Source organism: Sinocyclocheilus anshuiensis, unplaced genomic scaffold (genome assembly GCF_001515605.1).
Source record: "Sinocyclocheilus anshuiensis isolate Anshui unplaced genomic scaffold, SAMN03320099.WGS_v1.1 scaffold959, whole genome shotgun sequence".
NCBI classification, from domain to species: domain Eukaryota; kingdom Metazoa; phylum Chordata; class Actinopteri; order Cypriniformes; family Cyprinidae; genus Sinocyclocheilus; species Sinocyclocheilus anshuiensis.
This window is the reverse complement of record NW_015542406.1, coordinates 1,072,498-1,083,690: the sequence shown is the minus strand read 5'-3', so window position 1 is coordinate 1,083,690 and position 11,193 is coordinate 1,072,498. Positions and strand designations below refer to the sequence as shown.

General features: G+C 39.8%; 1 protein-coding gene across 1 annotated transcript in view; it reads left to right on the top strand.

Moving 5' to 3' along the window:
- LOC107693040 (multiple C2 and transmembrane domain-containing protein 2-like) overlaps positions 1-10,972 on the top strand; it is a 55,211-nt gene extending 44,239 nt beyond the window's left edge. Inside the window, exons 20-23 of the mRNA XM_016492282.1 lie at positions 5,401-5,510; positions 6,079-6,188; positions 7,384-7,481; positions 10,346-10,972. Coding sequence (XP_016347768.1) covers positions 5,401-5,510; positions 6,079-6,188; positions 7,384-7,481; positions 10,346-10,414 — 387 coding nt within the window. The 3' untranslated portion in view covers positions 10,415-10,972. The remainder of the gene's footprint in view (positions 1-5,400; positions 5,511-6,078; positions 6,189-7,383; positions 7,482-10,345) is intronic.
- The last annotated feature ends 221 nt before the right edge of the window (positions 10,973-11,193 follow it).

Genomic DNA, 11,193 nt, shown 5'->3' with positions numbered 1-11,193 from the left:
ATGCCGAGTGCTGAATAAATTCATAATGAAGCAGGGCAGGCTCATAATCATTTTAGTCCACGCTGTCTGATTCGGAGAAGAACGGGTTAACAGGAAGATAATGCGTTATTGCTTTCTGACTTGGATGTGCGGAAGTGTGCAGCTCTGAGCCTCCGAGCGCTGACCCTTGCGCTGTATGGCTAGGGCCTAGGATTCATATCCATAATGTGCTCAATATATTCTGCTATGATGACCGCAGGCTAGCTTCATCTGTTGAGAGGAACCCCTCTGTTAAAAACAGCTTCCTCTTCCAAATCCTATCCAAGCCAAGCAGATAATTCACGGATGAAATGCATGATATGTGTGTGAAAGCACATTAGCTTACGCCCAGCAGCTAAACAATTAAAATATATCTTAGAGGGAGAAACAAGAAAAAAAAAAAGTCTAATAAGTATGTGGATTGTGAATGTGTGCGTTTAAATTAAGCTAATGTCATAAAATTATATTAGCTTAGTTTTATTTATATAATTAGCCTGAAATATTACACCTTGTGATTCCATTCCTATGCATTTATTTATTTTTATTTCATTATTTATTTTTATTAATTAATTAGAATTACGAGTATCGGAATTAACAGTATTTTTCTAGTGATATATATTGTGTTTTTACACCCTTTCACGTCTTGTGTAAATGAAATATCTCCTTTCATTTATTTAATTACCCAGATGTCTGTGTTTATTTTAAGTTGTCAGCTCTAATTTAAGATGGCTTGTTTCAAAGTCCCGTTTTGTTTTTTCACTTGGACTTCGGTATCACGCAGGCAGATCAAACAGTCTAGCTTTACACTTCCTATCAAAGTCATCGCAGCTAATGTTTTGGGGTTGGAGAATGATCGGTGTTAAATTTGATCACTTCAAAAGCGCAGTTTTTTCCTACTCTTTGGTTAACATGGGGATAAAGGCTGTCCCCTCTGAGAAAGTTACGATTACCACCCGTTTTTCTGTATGTTTTCCCCTGGAGGATGTGAATATGTAAACCTGCAGCCGAGCGGTGCAGATGCAATGGAATGAAGCTAAAGAAAGCAGATAGGAGAGGCCGCGATACTGCAGAAATAATACACAACAGATCTCCTCTATGAGCACGAATCTGTCCTGGGGGAGAGAGGGAAATTAACAAATCTTCCCTTCGGCTTTCGGTATCAATTTTGTTGACGCTGGTTTTATCGCATCAGAAAACAAGAGGATGGAAGAGAAAACAACCCGCTGGATGTGTGTCCTGTATGACCAGTGAGGCCCTGTTCACTTGGCCCTGGGCACAAGGTCACCTAAGAGTACCACGCTTTGGTTAGACAGGCAGAGAGCTGACCCCCTTCTTCCGCCACACCCCAGGGTACCATCGGTGGTCTCCTAACCCGCAAGCCCTCTCCCCTCTCACATCTAACATATCACCTTCAGCACATACCACAAAGACAGAGTGTTGATGTCATGATCATTGTGTATTCTAGAGTGCACAATCCTGTGACATATCCATTTGGGAGCGCTGGGTGTTTTGTGCTTGTTTGTACTCTAGTTGTCAGCTTTAACAAACCCATTTGCAACACATTTTGACAATAACGCAGGTGTTTTATTTAGGTGTTTTCCTCTGGTTATTCCATTGTGGAATAAGTGAGTCGCGAATATTTGCACCAGCTTTGAATGAATATTCCAATTTGATGCCATTTACTCAATTAAAGGAATGTTAAATGAACCCTGCCTTGCGGTATTTTGATTGTGCCGAGCATCCTTGTGAAACTGCATTTTCTGTTCGCCTTTGTGCAATCTGTTCCCTATTAAGCCAACATAAAAGTTATTTGACAATTTCATCTGAATTGAGAATATGATCTGACACAGGTTTTCTAATCAGTAGACGTGTAGCTCGGATAGTTTATTTCTGCTAAAAAATTTGATTCCACCTCAGAGGCGGAAAAAAGGATGTTTGACTTCAAAGGGGTTCAGGGAGATGAATCACAGTAGTCCACAGAACTTGTATATTGTGCTTCTATGAATGCTTTCAGTGTTATCTTTTGGTCTCCATTAATATGAATATTTGAGGTTTGTCATTTTAAAAACTTGCAGCCATACCAAAGCAAACTGTGACAAATGTTACATAACACGTACAGTAGTGACCCAAAAAGATTTTGGACACTTTAAATCACACTTAAAAATATGATTAGATAAGATATTAAAGCAAAGCCAACAAACAAACAAAAAGGCCTATGGAACTGATGCCACTTTTCTAAGTCATTTTGGATCCCACTTTAACTACTATGTACTTACATCAACAAATAAGTACAATCTACCTATTGTGTTCATATTGTATTGCAAAACACTTTTGCTGTGGGTTCGGTTAGGGACAGGTTTGGTGGTATGGGTGGGTTTAAGGATGGGTTAAGGTGTAAGAGATGGGTCAACAGTGTAATTATAAATGCAATTACAGAAATTAATTTCAGATGTAATTACGTGCAGGTATTTTTAAAATACAAATACAATGTAAAAGCATGTATGTACACAATAAGTGCATTGTACCAAATGATTAATTTAAATGCAAGTACATAGTAGTTAAGGCCACCTAATTTAAAGTGGGACCCCATTTTTTTCCAAGTTAGTTTGAAGTCGATGTATTAAGTCAGTGCGACTGTGTTCTTGCAGAGTAACCAAATGTAGTGCTCATCACATTAAATATTTAGTACTGAACAGTAGATCTTTTATAATCTTACGGTTTACAACACTTTAGATTAAGTAGCTTACATTGGGGAAAGACTAAAAAAGTAAAAATTTCATACTTTTTACTGGTGTAACGGTACATGTATTCTTCACAAACCATCATGGTACAGATGTCACGGTTTGGTTCATGCAGTCAGATGACCAATACAGTCAGTCACTGGCAATCAATCCAAAAGGGGGCGCGCATGGTAATGCAACGATAACAGTCACAACAGGAAAGAGCAGAAGAAGAGACAATCTATGCACTAACCCAAAACAAGAATGGAGAGTTCAGATGGCACGCAAGGGCTCGAAGAACCGCCTGCTTGTTTTGCGAAAGTTTCAGGTTTTGGAGGTGCACCGGTTGACCGGCTATTAATCGGAAGGGGTTTTTAGTTGATTTTGGCCGATCTCTATTCCAGAATTGCACACAAACTGCATTGCAATCAATTCCCCACATGCAATTTGTGTGGAATTTTTATAAAGTTCGTAAAGAGGAGAAAATACTGTACCAGGGATATCAATCTCACTGTTCGTGATGCTTGAAATATAGGAAAACAAATATGTACGGGTTTATATGAACGTACCTTTGAGAGGAACTGGCCATCTTAATTTTTCCATGGCATTTTCTTTTCCTCTTACCTCCATATAATGCATATTTATTGTTTACAGTGATAAACAAGGCACTATATCTCTGCTGTTCCATAAGCGCCACCTGCTGTCAGAGAATAAATTGGCATTTTCATTCAGTCCGTCTGCTGGTTTTGTTTTGTTTTGTCTTATGTAGCATCATTTCACAAATAATTTAGCTTTAAATTATACAATCTAATTCAAATCAAAAACAGCTGCTCATGCTACATGCATGTAGCAATACTCTCAGTAAAAGAAAAAAAAAAACATTTCCTGTTGTACCGAACTCGTATCGAACCATGACCCCAAAACCGTTACACCCCTACTCAATTGTGCTCATAGGTTTACCTAGTAAATATCTGTTCTGTCAGATAGCAAAGTTTAAGATCTCACGAGCTGTAGAAAGGACCAGAAAAAAACTTTTTGTTATATTTATTAATAGTTAATTATTATTATTTTTTAATAACCTAGCAAACTTATGTTTTCCTTGAAAAGAGACTTTGTGATTATTTAAAATAAATGCCACTTGATTTAATATTTTGTTATATAATATATGACTTAAGTGTTCAAACATGTTCTGGGAGCACCGCAAGTTCATTTTTCTTGCGGTTGGTCTCGAGTCACGCTGTTCATTAAGCAAAGAAACACTAAAGACATTTGAGCTGATATCAAACACAGTTGATACACTGAAAGAATAAATCTTCTTCTGCACTTTATCCTCCTCTGACACTTTCCTCACAAAGCAGGGATTTGAAATGACTCATAACAGGAGGCATGTTGATTTTCTTTTGATTGATATCCTAGTCTCTATGTTAGGACATGCTGTGTGCCGCTGCAGTGCTGAGTGGAGGCATGACTGGCTTCCTATGGTTTCCTGTGTCTGGGGCCGAATGGAGAGTGACAGTGGGGAGTCTGGGCTGAGCTTTCCCAGGGGCTGGCTCACCGGGGCCGCTGTCTGGGGGACAGTCACTTAGACAAACATATACAGCGCTCGATCACACGTTTGTCCCCCCCCCCCAATACTCCCAGGGGCCGACTCACCAGGGCCGCTGTCTGGGGGACGGTCGCTTAGACAAACATACACAGTGCTCGATCACACGTTTGTCTTTCTCACCACCCCCAATACTCTAATTTATTCTCTCGCTCCGTCATTACTCCTGTCATTATTTTCTCCTTTTGATGTGAGGGCTTCTTGTTTCTCTCCCTTTCTTTCTTCTCTTCCCCCTTTGGAGAACTATACTCATGGGCTCTTATGCCGGAGGAATCTCTGATGTGATCATGTTGCTTTGGACGTTAGATTACCCTAGCAATCTTCTTAAAGTAAAATGGAATAGAATTTCTCTCTTTCTTTTTTTTCCTCATCGAAAGTCCATTTAGCCAATGTCTCTGAATTACACAGCAACCCAATACTGTGTGATGCATCAAATACAAGAAGACAATGGGATTTCCCATCTCTCTTACAAGAAGTAAAAACATTGCTTTGTATAACAGGATTACACTCAGACATTGCAATCTTTCTCCCACGAGCTCAGATACAGAAAACGATAAATCCAATGATTTCAACCCTGCACTCAATCTTGCCATAAGGTGGGCAACTCTTAGCTTTCGTATGCCAAGAACTGGTACTCAAAAAAGCTCGCACCCCAGGAAACGAGCCAAGACTTGCCCGGCAGAGACTTGCGGATTAGACGACCTCGCAAGTTGGCGTCTTATGCTGTCTGTGTTCAAGAACTCCCGAGTCTCTCTCTCACTGTATGCTTTCTGATTGCCATTTTTACATCTTTTTCCTCCTCCGCTTAATCTTTGATTGTGATGCACCTTTATTGTTTGCGCCTGACGAATGCTGAAATACTCCCAGATCCGTGACAGCTCTGGAGGAGAGGCTGACACATTTTCACGTCTGAGGAGATGTTACAGAAGCTCATTACAGGCCATTGACTAGATGAAATACTGGTGATGACACTCTGGAAATAAACTGCTCTTCCTTTGTCGGCGTCTAGCAGCTGACTTCCCTCATCAGTCTCTGTCTTTTTTTTTTCTTTCTCTTCAGGAATCAGAGAAAAAAGGACTGATGGAAAAAATCCACATGGTTCAAGAAATTGTGCTTACAGTTCAGAACATTTTAGATGAAGTGGCTTGCATTGGGGAAAGAGTGAAAAAGTAAGAACAGTGCATTTTATACCTCTTATGAAGCTCACGTATGCAGTTATGCTCATAAGCTTACATACTGTGTTAAGTTTTTTGTTGAATAGATTCATTCATCGTTTTTGTTTTTTATGAACCCTCTATTAAAAATACTGTTTTAGTGGCACATTCAAGTTGAAAATAAGAGGATTAATTTATAAAGACCAAAGATTTCTTTGTTGGTAAATACCTTACTAACATGATTTATCTAAATCCTCAAATCCATTTTTTTTTTACTTAAGTGACCTATTCCTATTGTGATTATTATTCATGTCTTTTCATATAATAATGCACTTTTTTGTCTACTTTATTACACCTTCAATCTCCAAAATTTGATGGCTTCTCAAAACCGTATGGCTTTATTATAATAATGTAATCTTAGATTTGTATTTTATTTTGCACTAAAACTCTGATGTAGGAAGGTGTATGTTAACCTGAACTGTTAATAAGTACTGTACATGTATTAATATAGCATGTATGTACTTGTACAGTATGCACATTTAATTTGTGTGTAAATTAATTCGGCTTGTGTCTCCATCGACAGCACATTCAACTGGGCAGTACCGTTCTTGTTGTTCCTGACCTGCCTGGTTCTGTTTCTGGCGACTGCCGCCTTGTACTACATCCCACTGCGTTACATAGTTTTAGCGTGGGGTAAGTAAGTGAGATACCATGTGTAGCCCTTTCACCCAATCATGCGTGATACTCCAATGCTGCTGTTAAGCTGTCTCCACTTTCTTTTAAATGGAAGTCATGCAGAGGTGTTTTAGAAAGAGTCACACTTTACTGTCTCTGAGCTTTGAGCTCGAATCTTTTACTGATGCCTGACGAAAGCTATTTAAAAAGTGATCCATTTCCATAACTCTACCTGTGACAGCTGATCAGAATCATGAACATGATCCGCTGTTGGCTGGGAAGGCCAGCTGCACCTCTCCTGACTGAGGCTTTGTAAACTTGTGAAAGTTTGATGATGCATGTACAGTAAGGAAAAAAAAAAAAAGAGTAAGCGAAGTTATTCTGCTGTTAATGCCCCTAATTTTACCTATGATGATTGGTTTTACAGTGTGCAGGAAAAAAAAAGAAAGAGATGTACACATTCTTATAAAAAATACTTTTTTTGCCTTAAATATGAAATTCTACATATTTGGGGTTAGTAATGTTTATGAAAGACGTCTGTTTGCTTACCAAGGCTGCATTTATGATATACAGTAAAAATATTATTGCAATTTAAAATACATTTAAAATAGAATATAGAAAACTACAATTTTCAGCTGCCAATACTCCAGTCACATGATCCTTCAGAAATCATTCTAATATGCTTATTAGCTGCTCAAGAAACTTCCTATTATTACCAATGTTGAAAACAGTTGTGCCGCTCAATATTTTTGTGGAAACAGTGATACATATTTTTTTCAGGATTGTCTGGTGAATAGAAATTTAAAAAAAAATGTATTTATTGTAACATAATAAATGTCTTATTGTCACTTTTGATCAATGTATGGTGTACTTGATGAACTTATGAGCATTAACGTATTATTATTTTTTTAAAGAATGTTTCTATCTTCAAATGAGAAAATTATGAAAATTTGTTGGTCAGATAATGTGGGATGTTTTCAATGTTGGCTCGATGTCACTGTTGCAGTTATATGGCATCATACAGTAGAATGAACCGTGATGACCGTATAGCAGACCACAAGTATTTATTTATATGCACGTAAGATCACATAGCAGAATGATATTCATATAGCAGATAACGTGACAAATGTTTGTTGGGTCAAGGTTTTTGTCAGTAAGATACGTGCAGGTGCGGCGGATAACTTTATTTATTAATGCATGCTTGTTTTCACAGGTGTTAACAAATTTACCAAGAAGCTTTTCAATCCATATGCCATTGACAATAATGAAATACTGGATTTTCTCAAGAGGGTGCCTTCTGATGTTCAAAAGGTAAGGGTCCAGTTTTACATTTAGAGGTAGAGGGAGGGACAAAGACAAGGAAGGAATTCCCTGAAGATGTCTGCATTATTTGCTCTAAGAGAATTCCCAAGTGTTATCCAGGATATTTCCTCTGGCTGTGTTTGATTATTAATGGACTCGTGCCTTTAAAGGCGGCCCCCGGCCCAATTATTTCCCAGCATGTCTTGATGGAGTCACCCGGCTGCCTGGATGGGGTCCGCTCTGATCTATCCTCGGCCGTAACGCTTCAGCCTTGTCCCTGATTATCAGTTTTGTCGGCCTGTGATAAAAGAAGGGTGCTGTAGAGGGTTCAGGGATTGGCTAAGGGGTCGGTGTCTGCACGCTGGCAGTGTGGCGGCCCCCGTCACATCAGGTTGGAGGACTCGATTAATGAAGTGTTGAGCCAACGCCGTCCTGCTGGGCGCCATATGTGATGAAACATTATCCATGGCTGATATGTCATTCGGGGTTACATCATAAGCCTGCGGACGTGCAGCCAAACGCTGAGAGTCTCTCTCCGTCTTTCGGACCCTGAGTGAGATTCTGAAGTCGGGATGCAAAGCAGGTCCTGCTGTCACGAAGCGTTTTCCGTAGGATACTTCTCTCCATCATCAAGGCTATTTAACTGTTGTCAGTGCTTCCTGTCATGCTTAGATACTGGAGAGCATGAGTGATTGGCTCAGACGAACCTCCCGGGATGAACCTCTGCAACTTTACGTTAACATATGTCTGTGTGGTTGGAGGAAGCCAGCATGACACACTGGTTTTGGCATGTGGAAGCAGCAAGTTGGCAAAACAAGATGGAAACCATTGCTGAGTTTTTAAGCCTTTTGAAGTATGTTTTCGTGGTTGGATGAACTGCCTGCTGTTCATTTAAATGGAACGCACCAAAAATGGGAAGACAGAATGATCTTTAGAAAAAGCAAAAACGTGCATGGCACTTTTTAAAGAACAAAATGCCAATAAAACGGCACAGTGGTCATTAAGCATACCAATAAAGACCAAAAAGGTATGCAAATCCTCGCTGTCCCCGTTAAGTTTAACATGTCCGAACATTTATGCTAAAAATGGATTGACCAAATAAACGGCACGTTACAAAAGCTCAAATTGACTCCTGTCTCACGGTTCCGAAAATGACTTGGCAATTAGTGCCTGTGCTGTTCTTCAAACGCAAACCCTCAAAACTGGACTTCATACAGCGGCCCTCTGTCCTAAAATAAGCAGCATCTGTCAGTTCTGAGGACAGTTTCATGTTCTGAGGCTGCCGCGTCTCTTTGTTCCCTTGTGCTCCATCTCCCATTCTCATAATCAGGGCCTGGTAATTAGTGTGCAGTCCGTACCTTACAGATACACCTCCAGGTTATTGTTTAGAGGAGAAACAAACAAGAAAAGCATTTGGACGCATTCTCCACGCTTTCGAGTCCCATCAGCCTCATGCCGTATTTAATTATTTGTCGATGCTGTATGTCATTTGGACTGCGCGGTGGCCTTGGACAAGAGAAGATGCCTTTAATGCCATTTTTAGAAGCTTATGATGAAATCATAGTGAATGCTTTTGGAGGTTATTACAAAACCAGGAGCACTTGGGCTCGATAATGTGTCCAAAATATTCTTTATGATACATGTATTGAGTAGTGGTAGACCAGTATTGATTTTCCGATATCTTGGAGAGCTGATGACCAATATAAAGCCGATATATGATACCACAGTGATTAATTTCAAGTTTTAAAAAAGATAGTAAATAACACATGCTGCAAGTAAATTTATAATTATTTTACATAACATTTACTCAATTAGAAATCATTTAAAAAATAATCAATATAAAAAATTCTGGATTTTCAGAGGTTTGCAAGATTCACGGAAATTAATATTTATTAGGTAGTTAAAGATTGGTTTGAATTATATAAATGCATATTTGCTGAATGCTGACATCATGAGAGGAAATTTTACAGCGTCTGCTATAAAATGCTATAATACCTGTTCATATACCGTGTCCTTTAACAGTTCTGTCTAATAGTGTATTAAATAGCTCAGTCAACCACTAGTATTGAATGGCCAGCAAGTTTGTAATTGAAATGCAAATGCATGTGGAATGCAACTTAAAATTCGGTACATTATCCCATTTATTAGTCATGGGATAAAAAGTGTCATTTTCACATGTCGAACCATCACATTATGACTTGATTCTTCTTGCAGAAGGAAAAGGACTGACTTTTTAGTCATATAGCAACTTCTTATTAAATGTTCAAAAGATGCATTTTTGAATGCCAGATCTGAATGTTTAATTGCAGTCTAGTAGTTGTACATAGATAAGCTGTGAGCTGCAGGAAAAATCTTTATTCAGTTTCCTCAGTGAAACTCTACTTTCATCATGACGACCTTCACCTCCGACCTGAGTTCACTCCCTGCTTTAAGTAAAGTAAACAGCATGTTCATCTGAAACGGGGGAAGTGTGTGATCATCTGTAACCGCAATGCCCCAGCCGGAGCTATACAGGCACGTACTCCTGCCTACAAGCTGCTATAATTAGTCTCCAACAAACTTTTCTCAGGAAGGACACAACTCGCAACTGCTCGGTTTGCGAGGACCTAAGACAGCGGGTCTGCTCAACCGGTATAGTTCCCATATAGGTGGGGGTGGTGTAGTCACCGCTGTGTCGGTACGGAACCCTTGACTTTTCAAATCTTTCCTCCTTGTGATTAATCCCCTCTGCTCCTGTGTTTAAAAAATGATTCATTACAGCCGCGCCCGCCTGGCTTTCCCCCTGCACCGGCTCTCCTCAGGGGAGCCATTACCGATAGCGGGCCTCAGCTCCGATTACCTGCGTCTGACCAAAGAGCTGTTTGTTTTTACAGGTGCAGTACAGCGAGCCGAGAGCTGAGCTCGGCAACCAGGGCCCAGCGAAGAAGAAACGCTTGCGCTGAAACCCGACGGACATGTCGGATGAAAGGGACGGACGGCGTTTCGAGGCACGGTCTGTTTAAGTCATAATGCCCTGTGCGAGTGGAGGAGGAGCCCCCTTTGTGCCAAACCATCCCTATTTCCACTGAGGTGTGTTCATCGGTTGTGTGATACTGTGTGTGTGTGTGTGTGAGAGAGGGGCCCCTCCTGACGGGGCCTTTGGCCCTCGCGAACTCACATGGTCGCAGTGTCTGAGCATATGAAGGTAAAGACGGGCTTCACCAGCCTCTGCATGTGTTCAAGCTGAAATGCAATGAAATACAACACAGCCTTTTCATATATTAATGCATTTTTAGAGACCGCATTCTGGTTCATTTAACAAACAAAACGTACGTGCTTCCTGTTGCTTGTGTTTACAGCAGGGAATATTTAAATGAGGGCAAAATATATTTATGATATACAGTACTTGTTTAAACTGTTTTAACATTTTTATCCCTGCAAATGCAACCTACTGTTCAAACTCGTTATTTTATAACCTATGCTGTTCGCTTATTCTATGAATCTCCCATGTTTTGTACATTTACGCAGAAGATAAACATGACTTAAAAAGTTTGACATCTTAAATGTGTTTTTCTTCTCTCGCATCCTTAACTCTGCGTTATTGAGTGCGTATATAAGATACACACAGTATTATTACCCAGCCCACACTTCAGAAGAGGATGCTGGTCACTGTTGGAGGAAAACATCAAAGTCTCTGTGTGTCCAGAGCAGTCAGCTAATGCACCGCTTTTGTAGTTCGCTG